The sequence below is a fragment of the Camelus bactrianus genome, chromosome 9 (genome assembly GCF_048773025.1).
Source record: "Camelus bactrianus isolate YW-2024 breed Bactrian camel chromosome 9, ASM4877302v1, whole genome shotgun sequence".
Classification (NCBI taxonomy): Eukaryota; Metazoa; Chordata; class Mammalia; order Artiodactyla; family Camelidae; genus Camelus; species Camelus bactrianus.
Genome location: NC_133547.1, coordinates 69,511,110 through 69,537,000, shown reverse-complemented (window position 1 = coordinate 69,537,000; position 25,891 = coordinate 69,511,110). Strand labels below are relative to the sequence as shown.

Below are 25,891 nucleotides of genomic sequence, written 5' to 3'. Positions count from 1 at the left end.
GTGCGGGATATGAGGAAGGCGGGGCTCTGAGCCGGAGGTTTTGTTGTGAGGGTCGGTTGTCAAGCAGCGGCCAATCAGGCCAGGGGATGGAGGCAAGTGGGGGTCGCACCTGGAGCAGAGCCTCCGCGTCCGGAGCCGCAGCTGCAGGTGGAGTGGGCAACGGGGCGAGGAGGCGAGGGGAGGATGAAGCCAGGACTGGGCCAGGCCAAGCTTCGGCGGAGAGGGCTTCGGCAGAGGAAGGCTAGAGCCCGTGCCCCGCAAGCTGAGAGGAGTGGGAGGATTAGGCGAGGCCAAGGGACCAGCCTCAGCTTCGGGAGGGGCGGGACCAGCGTGGAGGCCAGAGAAGAAAACCAGGGAGGCCGGAAGCAGAGCTGAGGGTCTATAGGAGGAGGGGTGATGAATAGGGATACAAGAAGCAAGAGAGTGAATGAATGGGGGATACTGATAGCAGAGAGGAAACGGGGAGAAAAGGGCGTCTGGCGGGGCAGGAGCCAAGTTAGGGAGCTCAGGAGACAAGATGTATACGAATGGGGTACACAGGCGGTCGGGAGGAGGAGTGAACGGAGGACTAGAGAGCAGAACTGGGAAACCTAGAAGGAGGAGAAGGTTCAAGGGAAAGAGGCTTGGAGTAAGAGGGTAGGAGTCTCCATGAGGTCGCCTTTTAGAGTTGGAAGAGTCATATCGACTCATGTCCAGACTGGAGACCTAGTTCCCGGTACTGTCCTTGGGAATTGCAGGGGCCTGGAGTAGTTCCCTTGATACAAACTGGAGCCCCAGGGCCGTCTTAGAGACTCTCCCCAGAGAAGACTTCAATGCCTGTCTCTAGGGTGCCTCTCATGGGCCCCTAAACTTAGCCTCTGACTCCACCCCCTTCCCATACGTCAGACAAAACAGTGACTCCCAGAAATCTATCGCAACTGCAGACATGTGGTCTTCCCCGCCCCACTGCGGCTGCTGCACTTCAGGCAGCCAGCCTCCTGGAAGAGTCTCCTCCCATCATCCTGGTCTCTGGGAGGACCTTCTTTTCCCCTGTGTTCCAGGTCGCCCTGCCTGAGGTACCCTCTCCCCAGATTCTCAAACCCATTTTGCAATGCAGCTCTTGGCTCAGGTGGCTGTGGTGGGTGTCTGTCTCTATCAAGTGGCCTTGGTGACCCAGAGAGCTGCAGCTGCAGTTCTGTACACCCAGGGATCCCCTGAGCTCCCACCGAATGGTTTGCTAACAAGCTATCACCTTTATTTGTGTTCCAGCCCAGTGCTGAGCTGAGATGGCTCAAGCCATTCCATGACCCAGGATCCATACAGACACACATAGCCTGCTGCTGTGGATGATTTGAAACCACGAGGTGGTCCAGAGCCAGGAGACGAGACATTCCCTCTGCCTGGATGTGTGGAAACTCCCTGCCAACTTGATTGGTGGATCTGGGGGGGATCCACCCCCACCCCACGAGGAAAGCACAGTCTGTTTAGTGGGTGGAGCTTCAGGTGCCAACTAGCTGAAGGATGGCCACCCCTGTGGTCACCAAGACGGCCTGGAAGTTGCGTGAGTGGATTTCTTGTTTTCTTTCTTATCCCATTTACCGTGTTAGCTGTTTGTTGTGGGGCAACCTGAACACCCAGCTTTGTCTCCTGTGCTTGTCACAGGGGGAGACTTCCAGGCTTTGGAGTAAAATAGACCAAGATGCAGATCCTTACTTTGGCTCTTCTTAGCTGGATAGCATTGGCTAGGTGACTTAACCTCTCTGAGGCTTAGTTTCCTGTCTGTACGATGAAGTAATCATGCCTCCGTTCTAGAGTTGCTGTGAGATTCAAGTGAGAAAATGAACATAATGAGCACTTAGCAGGATTTCCAGTTAGGCTGGCAGGCGGGATGGGGTAAGAAATCCAGAAATCCTGAAAGACGTTCTCAGCATGTTCATACATCTCATAGGTCAAGCTCCCCCATTAGATGAGGGCATCTTGGGGCGGGGACAGGAATGAGAAGGTAGGCAGAGGGGATGCTGCCCGGGCTCTGGAATGTACCTGAGCCCAGGCACCACCCACTCCCACCATTACTTTCTACTGACAACTCTAAAGTCTTTGCTTAAGACCCCTTTATACTCTTAGAATTTTTTGAGGACCCCAAAGAGTTACTGTTTATGGGAATTATATCTTATCAGTATTTACCATGTTAGCAATTAATACTGAGACATTTTAAAATACAAGAATGCTTTAATCAAACATGTCATTAGTGGTGATGTTATCATATGTCATGTATCTTCTGGAAAACTCCACTGTATTCTTGTGAGCAAATGAGAGTATAAAAGTCAGATTCCATCTTAGTATTATGATAAAAGTAGTTTTGTTGTCTTGGGCCCCTTGGAAGGCTCTTGAGGATCCCAAGGTTCCCCAGATCATATTTTGACCTTTTTCCCCCCCTTTTTTAGGAGGGAGGTAATTAGGTTTACTTATTTAGTTTTTTTAGAGGAGGTACTGGGATCGAACCCAGGACCTTGTGTATGCTAAGCATGCACTCTACCACTTGACCTATACCCTCCCCTCTCCCAGATCATATTTTGAGAACTGTTGCTCTGCACATTGGTGCCTCTGTGGGTGGTACCCCACCTGTAATAACCGGTTGGCATAGAGCTGGTGTGTCCAAACTGGTCACCTCTACTGTGAGCTATCCCTGGGCTATTTTCAGAAGCTGGGGCAAGGGCTCCTCCACTTTTTAACTGTGAGAACCTGGGCGAAACTGCTGAGCCTCAGTGTCCTCATTTGTAAATGAGAGGTTTGGGCCATTTTCAAATTGTTCCTCAGCCCTAGGGTTCTGGGAAAACCTTGTTAAGGGCTCCCAAGGAGGGTGCAGTTTGGATAGAGTGGCTTTGTATTTATTGGGGTTATGTATCTATACCTTCCTTCAACAGCTGGTTCTTCCTGAGAAACTAGGAAAGAACCAGGCACTGGGGAGACAGTGGGGGGCAAGATAGGCAAGATCCCTGTATAATGGGGCTCAGAGCCTGGAGAGAGCCACAGGCAGGAATCAGATAGCACCCATCTGGCTCTCTGATTCCAAGCTGGACCATGTACTTTGAATCAGTTAATTAGATGATGGGGGTGGGAGGGTGGGGAAGGGGAAGTGCTGTAGGCTGCCTGAACAGCATGTGCAAAGATCCTAAGACAGGAAGCTTGATGCATTGGAAGGTCTCAGAGGAAGCCATGGGCTGTGGCACAGCATTGGGGAGAATTTGGTGCCACGTGGGCTGGTGAGGTCTTCAAGGACACATGTCCACAGGACCTCAGCCCCTCTGAGGCTTTGGCTTTATCTGAAAGGCAAGGGCAAGCCATCAGAGCGTTCAAGTGGGAGGTGACATGATCAGGCATATTGGACATCTGCTGACAGTTTCACGTGCACAGCAGTTTCCATGGGTATAAACGGAAGAGCCCAAGGCCAGATGACCTCTGGCTCCTTGTGGCTCTAGAGTCTGAGGAGGATCAGAACGTGCTCAGCCAGCGTGAGGTCCTTAAAGCCTAGCTCTTTGCACCTTCTGTTTGGAATGCAAGTGCTCAGCGCCTCTGGCGGGAGTGCAGTGTTCCCCCAGCCCTGGCTGGGATGTGGGGCCCGGGTTGTGCCATCTGGGCTTTGGAAACCAGCATGGGCCTATGCCACAGGGTAAAGCAGCAGCCGTCAGCCTGGCTGCCAGTAGATGCTGTGAGGATTTTCATTTGTTTGCATTTATATTTGGTACCCAGACCTGGACCATTGGTGGCTGCTGTCCTTCAGGCCAGAGAAGGAGCTCTTGTGCCACTGCTCTGTGCCAAGGCCGCCTCTGCCTGGTGCCTGAGGTGTGCTCCCCTCTGCCTGCCCCACCCCCTCATCCCTCCAGGGGCTCCAGTCAGTCCCCTGGTCAGGCTGCTTGCAGGGGAGTGGTCTGAGCCCTTCTAGAAGGGCCCAGCCTCCAAATTCTTCTCACCTCCAAGTCTACAGTTCTTCCAGCTGGATGGCCCCAGGAACCATCTGATCAGGTTGTAGCATGAAGACAAGAACCTTATTACCCTCATTCCCGGTCTCTCAGCACCAGGCCCAGAGCAGGCACCCAGGAAACATGTATATAACGAATTAAGGGCTGTCTCTGGGGTCAGTAGTCCTGAGGCACAGAGAGGAGTGGCAGTGCTTCCAAGAGGCCCAGCCACAATTTTCCCCGGGAAGGGTGAGAGCTAGGTGGGCAGTCAGCCTCTAGGTGGGTCACACACAGAGGGTAGTGCATACAGGGAGCTTCCTCAGCGACGAGGAGAGGGCCCCAGGCTGGGGAACAAAGTGCTTAGGGAGAAGGTGGTTTGCCCTCTTTCTGGGTTGGGCAGTCACTTTGGCCCAACTGAAGCTCTTGAACATATAAGCGTCTGTGGCCAGAGCCCCGGAGCACTCAGGCTTCTGTCCCTACAGTGTCCAGAGGACAGAAGGCTACTTGGTTGAGGTGCAGACTGGAGAGGCCTAGTTAGATCCAATAGTGGGGTTCCCCAGGCCATGTTGGAAACTCTCACCCTGCTGGGGCTTGCCAGGCTGGGCCCTGAGGTGGGGCTTCACCTGTGAGGTCAAGCCTGGGGCCTGTTCCCCTGGGCAGTTCTGATAGCCCCTCTGAGCCACGCTGCCCGGCAGGCATCCTTCCAGGGCCCAGCTGCCCAGCCTCCCTGTGGTCTGAAGCTGGCACCGCAGAGACCCCCAGGCGGAGTGGAGGTCGGAGCGCAGGCAGGGCCCTCTGCAGAGCGGCTGTACCGCCTTTTCCCTCGGTGTCACCCAGGCCGGCCTCCCAGCTGCCTCAGGGCATCAGCATGTTGGGGTTTTCCTTCGTCTGTGAGGGGAGACCTGTTTCCTTGCCTCCATGTTCCCAGGAGGAACTACTCAGGCTCTGGCTCGGAAGCCTGGGCTGCCTTTTGGTTCCTTGCCCATGTTTTGTTTCCCTTGGGCCCTGGCGGTACTCTCTGAGACGGAGGTCAACTGCCCCCCAGTCCAGGCCAGGGGCCCCCGTGGCTACCCCCAGTGACCTTACCTTCTGCTCTGTCCAGTCGGCCCTCATACCCAGACCCCTTAGTGGCTGCTTCCTGCCCCTCCTCACGCAGCCCACCATCCTGTGCCCTCTCTCCATGGCCTCTGGTCCTTAGCCTGCCTAACAGCCACAAGCACTCAGCCCCTCACAGCAGCTCCCAGGCCTGTCCACACTGCCCTCAGCAACTCAGTGAGCCAGGCACCATCATTATTCCCATTTACCCAATGAGGAACCCTGCGCTCAGAGATGGTGAGTGACTTGTCTAACGCCGCACAGCCTGCAGTAGCAGAGCTCAGAGCAGAACCCGGTCCATGATTCTGAAGCTGCGGGCGGAAGCCCTGGCTGAGCTCACCTGGCAACAGCTTACCTGGCAACAGCTTGTCTGTGGTTGACCTGCTCAGTTCTTAAAGTGTGTTCCCCAAAGCAGGAACAGCGAGCAGCAACTGTGAAGCAATTAGGTGGTACGTGGGTCAATATTTTTTATTTTTATAGTTATTTTCATTTTTCTTTTTGTATCATAGAAGAAAATATAACAAACATACCAAATTTGTAATTTTGTGGATATTATTGCTTAAAAGACAGAGCTAAATAAAAATAGCAAATCAGTTTTAAAAATTGAGGGTACTAAGGCAATAATAGTACCAGTTGATAAGCAAAAAAAGGAAAAAGATCATGAGGCCTGAGTGTGGGACGCAGTTGAGGAACAGTCATTTCTGTCTCAGGCCCAAGCCCTGCCTTGTCAAACGGCTCATAAGGGGTGTCTGGGCACCAAAGGGGAGCCACAGGGGGCCGAGCCCTCCTGCTGGGCTTCAGGTGCCAGGGCTGGTGGCCGCATAGGGCAAGGCCCACCCATCCTCCATGTGGTCCGTCAGGTCCCTGACTGCCTTCTCTCTCTGCCCTTTCCTGTTTAGAGGAGATCGTGGCCCACGCCAGCAATGTGTCCTCGCTGGTGCTGGGCAAAGCCTCGGGCCGGCTGCTGGCCACGGGCGGGGATGACTGCCGCGTCAACCTGTGGTCCATCAACAAGCCCAACTGCATCATGGTGAGGCTCGGCTGGAGGGCAGGCCAGGATTGGGTGTTGGGGGCTGGGTGCTGGTGGCTTTGCAGGAACCTAGCACATCAGTGCTTCCCCCAGCCGTCTGCTCACGAAGGCCGAGGACAGCCTAGATGGATGGGACAGTGGCCAGTCCTCAGGAAGGTGGGAGGAGGGGACACCTGGCCACGAGACAGAGCTCTAGAGAGTCCGTGTGAGAAGGCTAAAATAAGCCAAGTGTGAGCCACCCCTGCCCACTGGCGCATCTGCCCGTCTGTCAGTTACACGTGGGGCTATTTTGATTCATTCCCTACTTCATTCCACAAAAAAGATTTGAAGGCCCCTGGTTGGAGCTGGTTAAAGAGCTGATTCTTTAATAGCACTCTCCCCCTAGTTACACAACTATGTTCAATACCAAAAACCATTTTCCAAAACAGGAAAGCATAAAGGAGGAAAAAATACAAAAATGAATTATATATGGTTTGATTATCCAAACACCATTGCAGTTGGTACTTTGGTCTGTGCCTTTCTAGGTGCTGATACAGATACATATACATGTGCGTGCACCAGTAGGTACACATACACAAATGCAAATACATCTGCGTGTACACACATATAATATATAACAATGTATTTCCAGAAAACTGTCTTACTCATCTGTAGGCTGTTTTTTAAAATAACAATATCATGAGCATTTTCTTGTGTCAACAGATACCCTTTTGCAACATGATTTTTAATGGCTTTGCGGTATTCCATTGTAGGGATGAGCTTGACCACGCCTGACTCCCAGCGTGGAAGTCACTGCTGGGATTTTGGCTCTGCTCAGCCACAGTGGGGAACATCCTCATCTCCCTAAACCTTGGAGCACATCTGCAGTCATCACATTCAATCTGTGGGTGTGGACTTTTTAAAAAGCTTTCAAAACATATTGCCAAATTGCCCTCCAGAAATCAATTTACATTCAAACCAGCAGGAAAGAAGTCTGCCCTCTTCCCCAACAGCCTTGCAACACAGGGTATTATTACTCTTTTGACTTAGCCAAGTAAAGATAAAGATAAAAAGTGGCAGAAGGTGTTATTTATTAGTAGAAACTTAACCAGCTCAGTGTTCTTGTGAGATCCGGTGGACAGCTGTGATCTGTCCTGAACCATGGCCAAGGTTAAGAACAGAATTGAGATTGGGTTAAGAACAGAACTGAAATTGTTTTGTTTCACTTTGTTTTAAGGTTCAAATGTGTTCCCCTCCACCCTGAAATACCAAAGTAACATATACCAATTAAAAACGAATCAACAAAGATGGACATGAAGTGTGACCCTCATGCTCTCGCCCCCAGAAAAACACAGTGAACAGCTTGGGTTCTGGGCTCTAGATTCCGCTTCTTGCGCCAGGTGCAGCCCGCAGGCCCGTCCTGTGCCTCTGTCCCCTCGCTCCCCACAGAGCAGGCCCTTCCGTGCCTCAGACTCACCAAGTTCTTTCTCACCCCAGGTTTCGGCACGTGCTGCTGCCTCTGCAGGCAGGCCACTGTTCCCTCTTGCTGTGTATTTTTGTGTATGAATGAACTCATGTAGTTCAGCATCCAAATGGTACGGGGTAAACTCCTGACCCTCACATCCCTCCTTGGAGACAACCACGGCTCCCGATTCCTCTGGTCCTTCCAGAATTGTTTCATACATTTACAAGCACAGGTGTATGCCTGGTCCCTCCCTGTCCTTATTCTGCACAGATGAGATCATACTATATATACTGTCCTCCATCTTTTCTTGCCTAAGAGTATCATGGAGACTGGTCTTTGTCATATTCAGAGGGTCCCTCATTCATTTTTGTGGCTGAATGGTATTCCATTGCATGAGTGACCATGGATGGCCACAGCTTATCTGACCAGTTTCCTGTGATGGGCAGTTATATTGTTTCTAGCTTTTTGTCAGAAAGACTTGGGGCTGTGTTGTTTCGCATATGCTGAACGTGTATAGGGTCAGCCCCCAAGGTGGAGTGGCTGGTGGGCAGGGAATTGTAAATGTGGACCGATTTTGCCCAGTCACCCTCCGTGCAGTTTGTACCCATTTATACTCCTGCCGGTGATGCCTGAGAGTTGGATAAGCTGCTTGTAACTGTTTGGCCTTTGGGTAGTCCTGCTGAGGAGCAGTTTCCCCCATTGTCCCCAGTCCCCATGGGGAAGGGTGTCTCAGCAACGCTGATGGAGTCACCAGTGTGTGTTGGGGTGGCCAGTGCTGGGCAGAGAGTGACAGACACCGTGGATTTCGGATTCCAGCTTCCAGTCTAGGAAGCTGGAAATGCCGGCACGTCCCGCCTTCCTCCCTGGGCTCAGCCCTACCCAGCTTCAGCCTGGTCTGCATTGGGTGGGAGTGGCTGTGTTTCCCAGCAGAGTCACTTCCAGGTCCTCTGGGCTCCAGAGCCCTGGCCTGAGGACGTGGCTGGATCCTCAGTGGGGCAGCCCCCCGGGCTCCAGGCATCCCAGGGGCGAGATGTGTGCTGCCGCCCAGCCAGACCTCAGTCTGTCCTGGTCTCCGCTCCTCAGTGGGCCAGGCAGAGAGTGGAGATGGGAGCACAGCCCAGGTGGGCGTTGGTTAGACCTGGGACTAAAAGATCGGCTGCTCCCCTACAAGGGGCCCAGGGCCACTACTGCAGGTGACATTCATGTCAGGAGCACAGTGGGCAGTGGGTAGATGGTAACTGGGGTCTGGCCCACTCTTAGCCCCGGGAACCTAGGGGTCTGGGTGTGGCTCTATGGATTGCTTTGCACGCATCCCCGGGATCTAGAATTTGGGGCCACAGCTTGGAGGGGGTAGGTCTGTCCACACAGAGCACTGAAGCTGCCACCCTCTTTCCACAGAGTCTGACAGGTCACACGTCCCCAGTGGAGAGTGTCCGTCTCAACACCCCAGAGGAGCTCATTGTGGCCGGCTCCCAGTCAGGCTCCATCCGCGTCTGGGACCTGGAAGCTGCCAAAAGTAGGTGTCCACGCTTGCCGTCCCCACATGCACGCTTGCGTTCATGCTTGTCCCTGGCTCTCCTGTCCAGTCACTTCCTCCAGGAAGCCTGTCCTGACTAGGGGCACTGACCAGATGGTGTGGCGACCCCCACCCCCATTAACCCAACAGTAGTGACATTCTTTGTTGGCTGAGTGCTGGCACTGAGGGGGCGCCCTGTAAATGTCTGAAGGATGGGCAGGTGGGTATCTGTGGAGTCAGAACCCGGAAGGACATCAAGTGCCACCAGGGGCCTCACACAACACGCAAAGGAGTGAGGTGGCTGTGTGAGGAGAGCTGGGGGCATGTGCCCCAACCCTGGGGTCCCCACTCAGCTACAGCTGACTGTTGCCTGCAAGAGTGGGGCTTGGGGTGGCCAGACCTTCAAATTCCTTGTGCTTTGTTTGTTTTAATTTCGTTTTCCTCTTTCTGGAAGTTATACATATCCTAAAAAGCCAAATACTTGTAGTTCTACAAATCATCAGAAGGGCAAGAGGAAGTCCACCCCACTGCAGGGGCCTCAGCCTCTCTCCTTTTTCCTGGGGATTGCTGGTCTCCTCTGCTTTTCCAAATGACATGGTTAGACTGCAGTTTCTTTCTTTTTTTTTTTTTTTAAACACTTTATACATCAGCTTTACCTTCTTACTATGGAAGAGGAGAGTTGAACTCTCTCAGAATTACCCCCAACTCTGTTGCTCACAATGTTTCCCCTCCATCCTCCCCAAATCATCTTTTAAATATTCAGTGTTCATATTAGCAGGACCGTATCAGTATTATTCAGAGCTGCTTGTATGTAAGCCAGAAAAGTAAGCCACTTCCTTGAGTTTACCACCAAACCCCTCTCATCATTGAGGTGTCTTTTCTCAGGACCTCTGTCCCCCAGGTCCTAGTGGCCTGGGAGCTCCCAAGCCTGCAGCCCAGCTGTCATCCTGGGCCCCTTGTCTCCTCTCCGGGGAACTCTGTCTCTCTGCTGCACCAGATCACATGTTGTCACTTTTCTTGGTTTTCCCCCCTTTGATGGGGCACACTCTCTCATAGCTCACTGTGAAGGGGTTCACGGCAGACCCCATTTTAGACTTTTCATGGCCGAAAATGACTTTATTCTCCACATCCCCCCCCCATCCTTTTATCTTGAAGGGTTTGCATATAGAATTCTAGTTTGGGAATACTTTTCCCTCTGCGTTTTGAAGGTGCGTCTCCACTGTATTTTTGGTTCCAGGGTTGCTGTTGGGAGATCAGTCCTGTCTCATCCCAGATCCCTCTCATGGGACCTGCTTCCTTCCTTCTCCTGTCTCTCTCTCTCTCTGCAGTCTTGTAGGGTCTTTGTCCCGGTGTCCCTGGGTTTCACAGTGATGGGCCTCATGAGTCTCTTCTCATCCGCTGCTGGACTCTTGCTGGGATCTTTCCATCTGTAAACTTGTGCCCCCATTCGGGCTGAGTGGGGAGTCCTGCCTTCCCTAAAAGGGGGGCCACTTCTCTAGGTCTTGCCGCACAGCAGCATGGGCACAGTGTCGCCAGCTCTATGGATTTTTCAAGAGAAGTTGGGAATCTGGACATTTATGTGGAATCCACCCATTTCTGAAAGTTGACGGCTAATTCAGCTTATTTTTCAGAACACTGTGCAGGCTGACACTGAGTGATGCTCATAAAACCTGTTTGCTCACTGCTTTTTGCCAGCCTCTAGTCTAGACCTTCCATCAGGCCAGGCAGGAGGCCATCCACTACTGGAAGGATGGGAGAAGAAATGGTGGCGTGGATTTTTGCCGAGGCTGCCTTTTCCAGAAGAGATGCCCCCTTGCCTGGCTGATACTTAAGGGTCCTTCTGGGCCTCTGCTCCGGTACAGCACTACCTCTGCTGCAGGACAGCGGCTGTTGGACACACGTGCCCAGTGGCCAGGTTCGTTCTCTTGTGCATGTGGTCCTCAAGAAAGATGGCACCCCCGAGCCTCTTGGGTAATGCTTGCCCACCCAGTGACAATCTGTTTAAGAAAGACATAGCCCCAGCGCCTGTAAAATAATAAACAAGGGCTGCATGCTTAGCATCTCAGCACATGATCCTGCTGTCTGGCTACACACAGGACCCAAGGAGTGCTGGGCGTGGGCACTGCCAGACTGGAGGGGCCACGGAGGAGCAAGCCTGGGCTGGCTCTCCAGCTGAGAAAGCAGAAAGGCTCAGGCACAAGGTGGTTAGCTTCCTGGGAAGCCTGTACCTGGACCCAAATCCCAGAGGATGGCACCAGCCATTCACCATTCACTGAGGAGCAAGGGAAGAGAAGCCAAGGGCCATGATTTCTGTCATGACCTCCATGCATAAGAGAAATTTATGAACTCCTTGAGGTGGGCAAAGAATGGAAACGGAAAACCTGGAATTCCGGGCCCTGAACTTCTGGGGCGGGCTGCTCTGCAAGGAGCTTGTTATGTAGCCTAGACCCCCTCCCAGAGAGCCTGACTGGGAAGTGTGATGGGCCCAGAATCTGGCTTTTTGTAAACTTCTGATTGCTTCTGATGCGAAGCCAAGTTGGCAGTGTCTCCTTATTTGACAGATGGGCAAACTGACAGATGAGCAGGCCCAAGGAAAGCCTTAAACTTAGTAAAGATTCTGTGGCTGGGGGTAGCGGAACCTAGGGCTTGAATCCTGGTGCCAAGACTCCCATCCCAGTGCTGTCCACTCTGCCATTGTGTGTGTGTGTGGTCGGGGGACGGGGAGGTTAGGGGTGGTTCAACGATGGAAGAGAAACTTGCCCTGAGCATCCTCCTCAGGAAGAGCTAAGACCTCGGGCCCACCTCCACCCCCACCCACCGCAGCATGAGTGAAAATGACACAGAGGCAAACTCACCCCACGTGCAGAAAAGGGATCTTAAAAGGCTGCCTGACTGTCACATCGGTTGCCCATCACTGGCTGGAGGGTTCAGCTACTTGGCAAGGAGGGCTTGGAGGTTCCTGCATGGGGCAGACGGACCCCAGAGGCCCCTCCACTCTGCAGCTCCCAGATCCTATGACCTAGTCCAGCATCAAGATGCCAGCCTAGAGCCCTCCTGGGACAGAAGAGCAAGGGCAGAAATCATGCCAGAAGAATGTGGTCCTGCCTGCTTTCCACAGTGCAGCCAGAGGGCGAGGTGGGTCAGCCCGAGATCCCACAGGAAGGCAGCCTGTGCTTCATGAAGCCGGCCCACGCAGGGGTGGGACCTGCCACATCCTCTTGGGGTGGGGCAGGATTTTTGGAAGCCTGGCTGTGGGATGCAAAGCAGGTGGGCTCACGAGAGCCGATGCAGACTGGAGCAGGAGCCAGTACAAGTCTGCACCCTCCAGGGCCTGGACTGGGCAGTATGTGCCCAAAGCCCCATTGGCCAGCAAGGCAATGCTGAGCCCCCGATGGCATGTGACAACTATAGAGATGGGGGAGGGCAGCTGCTAAGGTTCTGGTGTGGTGAATCTTGTCCCTAAAGCGTTAAGTCTGGAGTCTGCTTGAACACCTCATCCAATAGAAATCTCACTACCTCACAAAGCAGCCTGTTTGGCCTTGGCTCAAACCTAAGGATGGCTGGACTCCCACAACCCCTTGGTCCCAGCGCTCCTGGGCTGATCAGTTTAATTCGAATAGAGGAATTAAAAATCTTTTAAAAAACAAGACACATGAGACCAGAGAGAGGAGGCAAATTTGAGTGCTACCAGAGAGTACTCTGAGACAGAAAACTCAAGGTTTGCTGCCGGGCTGGGCCTGGCCATGGCCCTGCCTGTAAAACCTTGAGGGATGGAGTCATGGGAGGAGTTTCCTGGGACAGCAGGAGAGTAACCCCCCAGCCCTGAGGGTTCTGAGGCCCCAGTCATGTCTTCCTTGTTTTCTGTTTGTTCTCTTAGCGCCTCAGCTTGCCCTCACGGTCACCCTCAAGATTCCTTGGACAGGGACCCATGTAAGCAGCAGGGCCACCCCAGGCACATCCTCCACTTGTCTTCTTTGGAGCCTTTGCTTGTCACCTCCCTTCACCTACCATCCTCCCTCATCCTCTACTCACTGACAGCCTGCTCAAATACCACCTCCTCCAAAAAGCCTCCCTGGATTTCTCTTTTCAACCAAGTAGCTTCTCCCTCAGCTTGAACCTCTCCTGCATGCTTCTCCTTGTGCCGTCTCGGGCATGGTGGGATGCCTAGCAGACCATAAGCTGCGTGTCCGCGTCCACAGGGCCTGAACTGAGTGAGGTAGTTACCTGGTTCTGCTGACTCTGGGGCTTCACTCCCCTGAGAGCACTCTGGGATGAGCCCCGGGGGAGCTATGGGGAGCTTACAGGGAGTTTTCTGGGGACTCAAGTAATGGTAGAACTGGCTGTCATCTCTCGGGAGAAAAATAGGGAAGTTAGTTCTTAGGGTGGTAGGACTCTGGTTGACTTTTCTCCCTGTTTTTATTCCTTTTTAAAAATTAATTAAATTAATTAATTAATTAATAATTAATTTACTGAGGTGAAATTCACAATGTAGAAATTAACCATTTTAAAATGAACAATTCAGTACATTCACAGTGTTGTGCAAACACTACTTCTATCTAGTTCCAAAACATTTCCATCACCCAAAATAAAACCTCTTACACATTAAGCACTTTCCCTCTATTGGAACCCTCCTTCCAGCCCCTGGTAACCACCAATATGCATTCTCTGTCTTTGGATTTATCTATTCTGGATATTTCTTTTCTTTTTTTAATTTACATGTATGTACTGTTCATTGTTTCTAAAAGCAGTTTAGAGCTTCAGCTTTTTAAATTTACATAGTTATCAAAGAAGTAAAGCCAACCATAAAATAAGAATCAGCAGAATGCAGTAATCCAATCATAAAGAATAGTCAGGTGTGCTTACACATATTCGAGAAATCACTTATCTAAGTTATAAATAATAAGTAGTTCATTTTTGTTCTTTTTTGTTTTTGTTGTTTTTTAGATTCCACACGTAAGCGATACATGGCATTTTTCTTTCTCTTTCTGGCTTAACTTCACTTAGAATGACAGTCTCCAGGTCCATCCATGTTGCTGCAAATGGCGTTATTTTATTCTTTCTTATGGCCGAGTAGTATTCCACTGTATATGTATACCACGTCTTCTTTATCCAGTCATCTGTTGATGGACATTGGGGTTGTTTCCATGTCTTGGCTATCGTAAATAGTGCTGCTATGAATGTTGGGGTGCATGCGTTTTTTTGAATTATATTTTTCTCCAGCTATATACCCAGGAGTGGGATTGCTGGATCATATGGTAAGTCTAGTTTTAGTTTTTTAAGGAACCTCCATGCTGTCCTTCATAATGGCTGTACCAATTTATATTTCCATCAACAGTTTAGGAGGGTTCCTTTTTCTCCACACCCTCTCTAGCATTTATCGTTTGTAGACTTTTTAATGACGGCCATTCTGACTGGTGTGAGGTGATATCCCATTGTAGTTTTGATTTGCATTTCTCTAACTGTTAGTGATGTTGAGCATCTCTCATGTGCTTGTTGGCCATCTGGATGTCTTCTTTGGAGAGATGTCTGTTTAGGTCTTCTGTCCATTTTTTAATTGGATTGCTTGTTTTTTGTTTTTGATATTAAGGTGTATGAGCTCTTTGTATATTTTGAAAATGAGTCCCTTGTCGGTCACATTATTTGCAAATATTTTCTTCCATTCTGTAGGTTGTTTTTTCATTTTGTTGATGGTTTCCTTAGCTGTGCAAAAGCTTTTAAGTTTAATTAGGTCCCATTTGTTTATTTTTGCTTTTATTTCCATTACTCCAGGAGCTGGTTCAAAAAAATATTGCTATGATTTATGTCTTAAGAGTGTCCTATGTTTCCCCACTAAGTATGATGTTAGCTATGGGTTTGTCATATATGGCCTTTATTATGTTGAGGTATGTTCCAGTCTGTGCCGACTTTCTGCCGAGTTTTTGTCATAAATGGGTGTTGAATTTTATCAAAAGCTTTTTCTGCATCTGTTGAGATGATCATACAGTTTTTATTCTTCAGTTTGTTAATGTGGTGTAGCACATTGATTAATTTGCAGATACTGGAAACTTGCTGCATCCCTGGGATAAATTCCACTTGACCACAGTGTATGATCCTTTTAATGCATTGTTGGAGTTGATTTGCTAGCATTTTGTTGAGGATTTTTGCATCTGTATTTGTAAGTGATATTGGCCTGTAATTTTCTTTTTTTGTGATATCTTTGTCTGATTTTGGTATCAGGGTGATGATGGCCTCAATTGAGTTTAGAAGTGTTCCTTCCTCTGCAGTTTTTTGGAATAGTTTCAGAAGGATAGGTGCTAACTCTTCTCTAAATGTTTGGTAGATCCTGTGGAGCCATCTGGTCCTGGACTTCTGTTTGTTGGGATTTTTTAAATTACTGATTCAATTTCAGTGCTAGTAATTGGTCTATTCATATTGTCGTGGTTTCTTTCAGGTTCAGTTTTGGCAAATTGTACCTTTCTAAGAAATTGTCCATTTCTTCTACATTGTCCTTTTTCCTGGCATATAGTTGCTCATAGTAGCCTCTTTTGATCCCTTGTATTTCTGTGATGTTGGTTGAACTTTTTCATTTTTGATTTTATTAATTTGAGTCCTATCCCTTTTTTCTTGATAAATCTGACTGAAGGTTTATCAATTTTGTTTATTTTTTCAAAGAACCAGCTTTTTGTTTCACTGCTCTTTTCTATTGTTTTTTCAGTCTCAATTTCATTTATTTCTGCTCTAACCTTTATGATTTTTCTTCTACTAACTTTGGGTTTTGTTTGTTCTTTCTCTAGCTGCTTTAGGTGTAAGGTTAGGTTGTTTATTTGAGATTTTTCTCATTTCCTAAGGTAGGGTTCTATTGCTATAAACTTCCTTCTGAGAACTGCTTTTGCTGCATCCCAGAAGTTTTGGACCGTTGTGTTTTTGTGTTCATTGTCTCAATGTATTTTTTGATTTCCTTTTTTATTTCTTCAATGATCTATTGGTTGTTTAGTATCATATTGTTTAGCCTCCACGTGTTTGTAGTCTTTTCTTGTAGTTGATTTCTAACCTTTTAGTGTTGTGGTCGGAAAGGATGCCTGGTACAATTTCAGTTTTCTTAAATTTACTGAGGCTAGCTTTGTGGGCCAACGTGTGGTCAATTCTGGAGAATGTTCCATGTGCACTTGAGAAGAATGTGTATTCTGTTGCTTTCAGGTGGAATGCTCTATAGACATCAATTAAGTCCATCTGGTTTTAGGGCCAGTGTTTCCTTACTGATTTTCTGTTTGGATGATATGTCCATTGATAATGAGTGGAGTGTTAAGGTCCCCCACTATTGTTGTGTTACTGTCTATTTCTCCTTTTATGTCTGTTAACAGTTGCATTATATACTGAGGTGCTCCTATGTTGGGTGCATATATATTTACAATTGTAATATCTTCTTGGATTGATCCCTTAAGCATTATGTAGTGTCCTTCTTTGTCTCTTGTAACAGTCTTTATTTTAAAATCTGTTTTGTCTGATATAAGTATTGCTATTCTAGCTTTCTTTTGGTTTCAATTTGCATGGAATATCTTTTTCCATCCCCTTACTTTTAGTCTGCATGTGTCTCTAGCTCTGAGGTGGGCCTCTTGTAGACAGCACATATATGAGTCTTGTTTTTGTATCCATTCAGCCAGTCTGTGTCTTTTGGTTGGAGCATTTAATCCATCTACATTTCAGGTAATTATTGATACATATATTCTTATTGCCATTTTATTAATTGTTTTGGGTTTGTTTTTGTTGGTCTTTTTTTTCCTCTTCTTTTTGTTCTCTTTTCTTGTGGCTTGTGACTAGAGAAGTTCCTTTAACATTTGTTGTAAAGCTGGTTTGGTGGTACTGGATTCTTTTAGCTTTTGTTTATCTGTGAAGCTTTTGATTTCTCCATCAAATCCGAACGAGAGCCTTGCTGGATAGAGTATTCTTGGTTGTAACTTTTTCCCTTTCATCACTTTAAATATATTGTGCAACTCCCTTCTGGCCTGTAGAGTTTCTGCTGAAAAATCAGCTGATGACCTTATGGGAGTCCCCTTGTATGTTATTTGTTGCTTTTCTCTTGCTGATTTCAATATTTTATCCTTATCCTTAATTTTTGTCAGTTTGATTACTATGTGTCTTGGTGTGTTCCTCTTCGGGTTGATCATGTATGGAACTCTCTGCACTTCCTGGACTTGGGTCACTGTTTCCTTTCCCAAGTTAGGTAAGTTTTCAGTTATTCACTAAAAAAAATTTTCTCACATCCTTTTTGTCTTGTCTTTCTGGGACCCCAACCCTTCCTGGTGGTCTAGTGGTTAGGATTCAGTGCTCTCTTTCTGGGACCCCTATAATGTGAATATTAGTGTGCTTCATGTTGTCCCAGAGTTCTCTTAAACTATCCTCATTTCTTTTCATTCCTTTTTCTTCCTTCTGCAGTAGTGATTTCCACTAATCTGTCTTCTAGCTCACTGATGTGTTGTTCTGCCTCGTTTATTCTTGGTTCCTTCTAGAGTGTTACTCATTTCAGTGATTTTTATTCTTCAACTCTGGGTATTCTTTGTATTTTCCAACTCTTTGCTAAAAGCTTTGCTCTTCCTCAGATAAATTGCTTATCTCCTCATTACGTATTTCTTCTTCTGGGATTTTATCTTGTACCTTGGCCTGGAAGATACTCCTCTACTGCTTCATATTGTCTATCTTTCTGTTTGTATTTTTAGGTAGGTTAGTTATGTTTCTCAACCTTGGAGAAGTGGCCCTCTGTGGGAGATGTCCTATGTGTCCCAGCAGTACACTCTTATCACCCAAGGGCCAGGGCCCAGCCAGTCCCCATGTAGAGTCTGGCCTGTGTTTGTGGATTCCTTCCACAGGCTTTGGGATTGTTGTTTTCTTATTTCTGGTATCTGCCCCCTGGTGGGTGAGGCTGGACTAGAGGCTTATGCAGGTTTCCTGGCAGGAGGAGCAGGTGCCTGCCCACTGCTGGGTGAAGCTTGGTCCTGGACCTCTGGTGGGTACGGCTTTTTTGTGGCTCAGGAAATCTGCTGATGGGTGGAGCTGTGTTCCTACCCAATGTGTTGTTTGGCCTGAGGCTTCCCAGCCCTTAAGGCTGCTGAGTGGGCCTAGGTCTTGGTGCTGATGATCCAGTCAAGATGTCAGCCTCCAGGAAAGCTCATATAGATGAACACTCCTGGAATGTCTGCCACAAGCTTTTATGTCCTCTGAGTGAGCCGCAGCTGTCCCCTACCTCCTCAGGAGACCTTCCAAAACCAGAAGGCAGGTCTGGCCCAGGTTCCTATGAAATCACTGCCTCTGCCCTTGGACCCGGCGCACGTGAGATTCTGTGTACGCTTCCCAAGAGAATAAAGTCTCTGTTTTCCTCCAGTCCCATGGGGCTTCTGGAGATAAGCCCCACTGGCCTTCAAAACCAGATGTCCTGGGGTCTCCTCCTCCTCCCAATGCCGGAACCCTGAGCTGGGGAGCTGACGTGGGCTTAGAGCTGTCACTCCTGTGGGAGGGCCCCTGCGACTTAATTATTCTTCAGCTTGTGGGTTGCCCACCCAGGGGATATGGAGCCCGATTGTCGCAAGCACGCCCGTCCTATCACCCACTGTGGTTCCCTCTTTGTTTCCAGTTGAAGATCTTTTTTGCTAGCTTCATCTTTTTTCCGATGGTTGTTCAGCAGTCAGTTGTGGTTTTGTTGTAGTCATGAGGAGAGGCGAGCTCCTAGTCCTACTACTCTGCCATCTTGACCGGAAATCAGTTGCTGCTTCCTTTCTTTATTTTTTGTCTGCCTGTTTGTTTTAGAGGGGGGAGGTAATTAGGTTTGTTTATTTACTGGAGGTACTGGTGATTGAACCCAGGAGTGCTAAGCATACACTCTACCACTGAGCTATACCTCCCCCCTAGTTGCTGCTTCCTTTTAAATGGAATCTTCGTTTAGAGAAATAAGCTGATACTGTGTGCAGGAGGGTGGACCCATTCCATCACGGGTAGCAGCTATGATTAATGTTTTGACCAAATAAAACCTGGCATGTGTCTGACAATAATCGTACCTTCCTTTCCATGGCCTGTCCTGCCTCTGAGACCATCTTTGCACCTGTAAGTCTCGCAACCACCCTGTGTTATATTTTATGACATGTGTCGCCATCTGTGGGTTTGAAGCCTCAGGAGCTACCCAGGTGGAATTAGAAACCAGCCCCATATCTCTGCCTGGAGTCACCGTCCTAACCCAGGACCCTGCCCTCAGAGTGCATCCTACGTCCCTCGCCTCCTCCTCACATTCTGAGGTGCCACCCGCAGCCTAGTTACCAGCCTGGCTGCATCTCAGATGTCTGTGCCAGGCCCCCACCTTCCCTCCCCTTGGAGGATGCTGCTGTGCGGCTGCTCGCACAGCTCGGGGACCACCACTCCTCCGGGCTCTCCCTATTTTTAAAATCCATGTTACTGTTCTATTTTTCCATGCAGTCAGTATGAAAGCTCACACACAAATGAACACAACAGCCATTCCTCCGCCAGGCATCCTGTTAGCCTCTCACGCCACTGTCTCTGCTTTCTGCCTTAGTCCTTCGCACACTTATGGGACACAAAGCCAACATCTGCAGCCTGGATTTCCACCCATATGGCGAGTTCGTGGCCTCGGGTTCCCAGGACACGAACATCAAGGTGAGACACCTCTCTGTGCCCTGGCTCTCCCCCCGGGCTGGCAGTGGGACTGGGACCATGTGTCCTGCCTGAGGGGGTGGGCTTCTCTCTGCGTGGGGCATCTTCCCCCTCTGCCGCAGCATCCACGCCGTCCTAGGGTGGGGGACATGGGAGCATTCACCAGACATACCTGCTTGGGATGCCCAGCTTTAGTGAGCAGTTTCCAGACCCCTATCATTTTGGGGTGCACAGAGTCCCTCTCTGCTCATGGCCCTATGCTGCCCTCTGACCCAAGCTCCAGGACTAGGTGCCCCCAGCCTATCCCAGCCCACCTTGTTCATAACGTGTCCTGACCTTGACTCTGCCCTTCTGCTTCTCTCCCCACAGCTCTGGGACATTAGGAGGAAAGGCTGTGTGTTCCGATACAGGGTAAGCAAGGCACCCTTCCACAAGCATGGAGCATAGGGTGGGGCCCAGACCCTTGGCAGAGGCTGGAGGGGACTGTGTCCAACATGGGTGAGAATGTGAGAAACAAGAGTCCAAATGAGAAATGTGCTTATCTAGTGGAGCAGGTGTTGAGGGGGTGGTCCACTGGACCCCCAGCTTTCCATGACTCCCCACAGAACTGTGTTTACGAAACTGTGCTCCACAGTCTGCAGGAAGGTAACAGGTGTCATTAGGTGAAGGGGATTCCTGTTCATATGAGTTTGGAAGCACTAGTTTAATAAATAATTTGGGCAGAGATTTTTAGAACCTTTGATATTAAAAGGGGGCATTTAACTCTCCAAAAAGAGGCATAAGACACACTTTATCCCAAACTGTAAGACCACGCAGTCTTGATTTCCTGGGCACCCATGACCACGAAGGGGAGAAGTGCCCCTCTATGACATCTCCCGCACGTGGCCATCCGCCCCCTCCTTGCCTGCTCCCGAGAAGCACTGCTTATGGAGGGCAGGGAGGAGGGGTTGGGGGAGGGAAGCCCACTGGGCCCAGGCCCCTAGGCTGCTTCTGCTCTGTCCTCTCCTCAGGGGCACAGCCAGGCCGTGCGGTGTCTCCGGTTCAGCCCCGACGGGAAGTGGTTGGCATCGGCCGCAGATGACCACACAGTGAAGGTGGGGCCTGGGTCCACTGATCACGCTCAGCTTGGGTCGTCACCTCCCTCCCACTCGGGATCGCATGTCCCAAGCCTATCCAGAGTGGGAGGTGGTTTGTGGATAAAGAGCTTGGGCAGGAAGAGAGGGAGAGCAGGCAGCAGTCCTGACCTCCACTTGGCCCTGCTCCAGCTCTGGGATCTGACTGCTGGCAAGATGATGTCCGAGTTCCCTGGCCACACGGGTCCTGTCAACGTGGTGGAGTTTCACCCCAATGAGTACCTCCTGGCTTCCGGCAGCTCTGACAGGTGAGGAGGTTCAGGGCCCATTGCCCATGACTGCCGTCCTTCAGATCTCTTTCCTATATGTATGTCTACCTGTCCCTAATCTGTCTCTGTCCTGGGGTGTCATATGCCTGATGATCCTATGTAGACTGAATTGACTGCCAGCCAAGCCTTTGTGTCCTGGGCCTTTGTAGCATGTTTGCATCCAAGGCCCGTGTTCACCTCCCACCTGGTGAGTCCCTTCCCGCTGCCTGCACAGGGCCAGACCTTGGCCCCAGGCATTGCTCTTAGTGGCCCTGACCTTGGGGTCGGGGGTGGGAGTGGGCAGGTGTCTGGAGAGAAGCAGGGTACCCAGCACAGCCTGCCTTTCTTTGCAGGACTATCCGTTTCTGGGATCTGGAGAAATTCCAGGTGGTGAGCTGTATTGAAGGGGAGCCGGGGCCTGTCAGGTACGCTGGGCGGTGGGCCGGCGCCCTCCTCCTGGGCAATAGGATGTGGCTGTGGGTGGGTCTTGCCCATCTCTGCTTCTGCCCCTTCCTGTCCTGGGCTCCCCCTAGCCTCCTCGGGTTTCTTGGGACCTATAGCCCACTCCGGCCCACTCTTGCCTGGCCCAGGAGTGTCCTCTTCAACCCCGATGGCTGCTGCCTGTACAGCGGCTGCCAGGACTCTCTGCGCGTCTATGGCTGGGAGCCCGAGCGCTGCTTTGACATGGTCCTCGTCAACTGGGGCAAGGTGGCCGACCTGGCCATCTGCAATGACCAGCTGGTGAGAGAGCCACCACCCACCATCCACCCTTCCGCCCAGCCACCTACCTGCCTCGACCTTTGCCCCCCAATTCCCACCCAGTCCTGCGGGGATCCTGCCCACCCATCCCACAGCCACTGCTGTGAAGGGTCCCACCCCAGCTCTGCCACTTCCTGCAGATAGGCGTGGCCTTCTCCCAGAGCAACGTCTCCTCTTACGTGGTGGACCTGACGCGGGTCACCAGGACAGGCACGGTGGCCCAGGACCCTGTACAGGACAGCCGGCCCCTGGCACAGCAGCCGCCCCACCCCAGTGCCCCCCTTCGGCGCATCTACGAGCGGCCCAGCACAGCCTGCAGCAAGACTCAGAGGTGTGGTGCTCGGGCCTCAGAGGGCACCAGGGGGTTGCAGGAGGCGAGCCCCCAGCCCTGGTCTCACCTGGGCCCCTGCCTTTTGGCTTCGCCTTGACCCCCAGGGTGAAGCAGAACTCGGAGAGCGAGCGCCGAAGCCCCAGCAGTGAGGACGACAGGGACGAGCGGGAGTCTCGGGCGGAGATCCAGAACGCCGAGGACTACAACGAGATCTTCCAGCCCAAGAACAGCATCAGTGAGGCCTGGCCCCCTCCCCTCTGAGCCCCAGCATCCCCATCGGTGAAATGGAGGCAGATGGTCCTTTCTGGGGGTAGTGTCCATGTTATTTTGCTCCCTTAGCTTAATTCCTAACCCACAACTGGGCCCCAGCGGAGGCCCTGCAGCCGCTCGGTGCCTAGTCCGCCCCGGGCACAGGAAGGCCCACTGGGGCAAGTGGGTGGGAAGGGACAAGCATGAGGGTTTGGGCCCCAGAACAGGTCATAGTCTGCAGCTGTGTATGTGCCTGGGACCCACCTTCTGTCCCCTGCATCCTGACAGGGCCCAGGGCCCTCAGACAGCAGCCCCGGGCTGGCCAATGTGAGTCCCCAGCCCTCTTCACCTCTGCAGGTCGGACACCACCCCGAAGAAGTGAGCCCTTCCCAGCACCCCCAGAGGATGGTAAGTCAGAGGGCAGAGCCTGGCCTCCCACGATCCCCAGCTCCCTAGTCCTCCCTCCCTGAGAGCCACTGCCTTCCCCCAGGCCTCCCCACCCACAGCAGTTTCCAGCTTCTCTCCCACTGAATCTTTCCCCTCCACTCACCCAGAAGCATCTACTCTGTGCGGGGCCCCATGCTAGGCCCCAGGGACTGAGTGTGAAGAAGGCAGGCAGTGCTCTTGTTAGGAGCTCACCCCCCAGTGAGGAGTGCAAACAGCACACAGCCAGCCAACCAGGAGGAAAGAGCCAGGCATTGTGAGAGGCCACTAGGGCCTGTGTAGATGGGGGGCCACGAGGCTCTGAGGAGGCAGCCTGAGGGCCAGGTGAGGAGAGAGGAGGGAAGAGCCTCAGGTGGGAGTGGGCTGCAGGGAGAGTGGGGGCTTGGGGTCCCAGAGCAGGAGGCCATGCCCTGCAGGCCCTGGTGAGGGTTCTGGGTTTTGTGGCTAGAAGATTTAGGAAGCGAGAAAACCTGATGTGGAAAAGAAGCTGGCGTGGGGCACCCTCGTCCTACAGCCCGTCCCTCCCCTCCCCTGGCGCGCTCCTCAAGGGGCCAGCTTCTCATTCCCCTCAGGCTGGGTTTCTGGAGGGCCTCTCCCTCCCACACTCGCACCATCCACTTACCACCACCCCCAACGTGCACTCTGTTCCTAATGAGATGACAAGACCATGACTCCCTGGGTCCTGTCCACACACAGTGCTTGGCGCCTGCTTTCTGCCAGACCTGTGGTTGAGTAGGTGGAAAGGGAGGGGACAGGCCCAGCTCCTACCCCTCAGGCCTTGCCGCCCAGGGTCCCACCACTGCCTTCTCCTGACCTGACCCAGTGACCCTGTCCTGCCTCCAGACATGGCCACAGCCAAAGAAGCAGCAAAGCCCAGCCCAGCCACAGACACACAGCTGCCAGTGCCAAACGTATGTCCAGGTGGAGCGGGCATGGTGTGGGGCTTGTGGAGGGGCTGGAGTCCTGACCAGGGTCGGAAGGCCTATGCCAGAGTGGGGGGTGCATTGAGGGAGGCCTCAGGCAGGCCACCTGCTGAGCTTCAGACCCCTCCAGCTTGAAGTCCCACCTCGGCCCCCCGTCGTCACTTCCACCCCTGCACCCAAGGCCGAGCCTGCCATCATCCCTGCCACCCGGAATGAGCCCATCGGACTCAAGGCCTCAGACTTCCTGCCCGTGAGTTGGGGTCTGGGCTGAGGGCGGGTGGAGGCCTGTGGGGTGAGGGCAGAACTTGGCCACCAGCATCTGGGCACCCATCCCACACAGGCCGTGAAGGTCCCCCAGCCGGCGGAGCTGGTTGACGAGGATGCCATGTCACAGATCCGCAAAGGCCATGACACCATGTGTGTTGTGCTCACCAGCCGCCACAAGAACCTGGACACTGTGCGGGCCGTGTGGACCACGGGCGACATCAAGGCAAGCGCCACCTCTGCCCTGGCTGGGCTTAGGGCTGAGCTGAGAAGAGGGCTGCCTGAGGGGGGCACTTGGGGCTGGGCGGCTGCTGTCACTACGCTGTGCAGTATTAACACCCCACAATAAACCGCATCATACCCAGGCAGGGCCACTCTGTCCCCAGTCCCCTCTGACGAGTGCTCTTGTCTGCAGACATCAGTGGACTCGGCTGTGGCCATCAATGATCTGTCAGTGGTAGTGGACCTCCTTAACATTGTCAACCAGAAAGCGTAAGTGTCAGGGCCGGGGTCGGGGGGGGGCGCAGGCGTGGGTGAGGTGTGCAGGGCCAGGTGCTGACGGCACATGTCCCCGGCCCTCTCCCCAGCTCCCTGTGGAAGCTGGACCTGTGCACCACAGTCCTGCCGCAGATCGAGAAGCTTCTGCAGAGCAAGTATGAGAGGTACACGTGGGGAAGCTGCACTGCCTCATAGCAGGGAGAGGAGGGACCACAGGAAAGGCCTCCAGGGCCGGTGCCCACGTGAGGTGGCTGTGCAGCCTTGCTGTCCCCTCCAAATTTGAGAGGCCAGAGTAAAAACATGTCCCTGCTGCCTCGGATTCTCTTTGCCCCCCATCAGTGCGTACCTTGCTCTCTGTTTATCTTTTTGTCTGTGGCTCTGTCTGTTCCTCTGCCTCTGAAGCTATGTCCAGACGGGCTGCACCTCCCTGAAGCTGATCCTGCAGCGGTTTCTGCCGCTGATCACAGACATCCTGGCAGCCCCACCCTCTGTGGGTGTGGACATCAGCCGGGAGGAGAGGTGAGGGGCCAGGTGGTGTGTGTGTGGCTGGGGTGCCGTGTCAGTGAGGGCACACGGGTTTGGGGGCCCAGCCTTCTTGTTGACCCCAGTGAAACTGCTAATAGAGGAGGTCATTGTGCCTGGGGTGGTGGCTCAGGGCGTGGGGTAGCCAGAGCCAGGGTCCCAAAGGCCTGGCTCTGCCCTCAGCCCTGGTACAGCCTGGGTGGGCCCTGTGCTCTGGGCCTCACCCTTCCTCTAGGAAGAGGGGCGGGAGTGATCAAGTTGGCAGAGGCCCCGGGGTTGGGTGAGGGTCACCATGTCCCTGCAATGTGGCCACCTCAAGCTCAGCCCTTCTGCCCACAGGCTGCTCAAGTGCCGGCTCTGCTACAAGCAGCTCAAGAGCATCAGTGGCCTCGTCAAGAGCAAGTCGGGCTTGAGCGGTCGCCATGGCAGTGCCTTCCGTGAGCTGCACCTGCTCATGGCCAGTTTGGACTGAGGAGTGCGATGGGTGGGGGCACCTGCAGCCCCCACTCCTATTATCTATGGGCCCACTGGCACATGAACCTCTGCCCGGCCTCCACTGCTGTCCTGTGGCCATCCTGGAGGCAGTGGTGCCACTGGCCCCCTCCATAGCCCTGAACTTTAAGACAACTTCTCTCCAGCATCAGCTTTGCCCAACTCCTGCTTCTTGGGACAGTGAATTGAGCTCCGGGGTTCCTGCTGTAATTTATAAGGTGAATTTTATTAAAAATTTGTAACTATTCACTTGTCTATTTGTGAGGGTCGCCCTCTTCTGGTCACAGGGGGAAGGGGGGAGGGGGAGGGGAAGACAGGACAGGATCCTTCCCGGACTGGAATTTTCAATTTTTGGTCAGTCAAGCAAGGTAAG

General features: G+C 51.9%; 1 protein-coding gene across 2 annotated transcripts; it reads left to right on the top strand.

Moving 5' to 3' along the window:
• The first annotated feature begins 14 nt into the window (after positions 1 to 14).
• Positions 15 to 25,763, top strand: KATNB1 (katanin regulatory subunit B1). 2 transcript variants are annotated; one of them, XM_074370674.1, is made up of 20 exons: positions 15 to 147; positions 1,249 to 1,540; positions 5,933 to 6,063; positions 8,906 to 9,023; positions 19,558 to 19,658; positions 20,025 to 20,066; positions 20,666 to 20,749; positions 20,921 to 21,036; positions 21,390 to 21,461; positions 21,627 to 21,777; positions 21,936 to 22,126; positions 22,231 to 22,361; positions 22,733 to 22,783; positions 23,663 to 23,730; positions 23,924 to 23,992; positions 24,083 to 24,232; positions 24,422 to 24,498; positions 24,594 to 24,668; positions 24,907 to 25,023; positions 25,366 to 25,763. In XM_074370674.1, the coding sequence occupies exons 2-20, from the start codon at positions 1,501 to 1,503 to the stop codon at positions 25,496 to 25,498; spliced, it is 1,917 nt and encodes a 638-aa protein (XP_074226775.1). In that variant the 5' UTR covers positions 15 to 147; positions 1,249 to 1,500; the 3' UTR covers positions 25,499 to 25,763. The 2 variants fall into 2 exon arrangements, with proteins under 2 accessions (XP_074226775.1, XP_010965574.1); XM_010967272.3 differs by having other exon boundaries at positions 23,873 to 23,992.
• The last annotated feature ends 128 nt before the right edge of the window (positions 25,764 to 25,891 follow it).

What these genes read in the sequence shown, in the direction of transcription:
- KATNB1 (XM_010967272.3), top strand. Translation starts at nt 1,501, where the DNA reads ATGGCCACCCCTGTGGTCACCAAGACGGCCTGGAAGTTGC. An exon ending in CAAGACGGCCTGGAAGTTGC is followed by an intron (nt 1,541 to 5,932) that starts GTGAGTGGATTT and finishes TTTCCTGTTTAG; the next exon opens with AGGAGATCGTGGCCCACGCC. An exon ending in CCCAGCACCCCCAGAGGATG is followed by an intron (nt 22,784 to 23,662) that starts GTAAGTCAGAGG and finishes TCCTGCCTCCAG; the next exon opens with ACATGGCCACAGCCAAAGAA.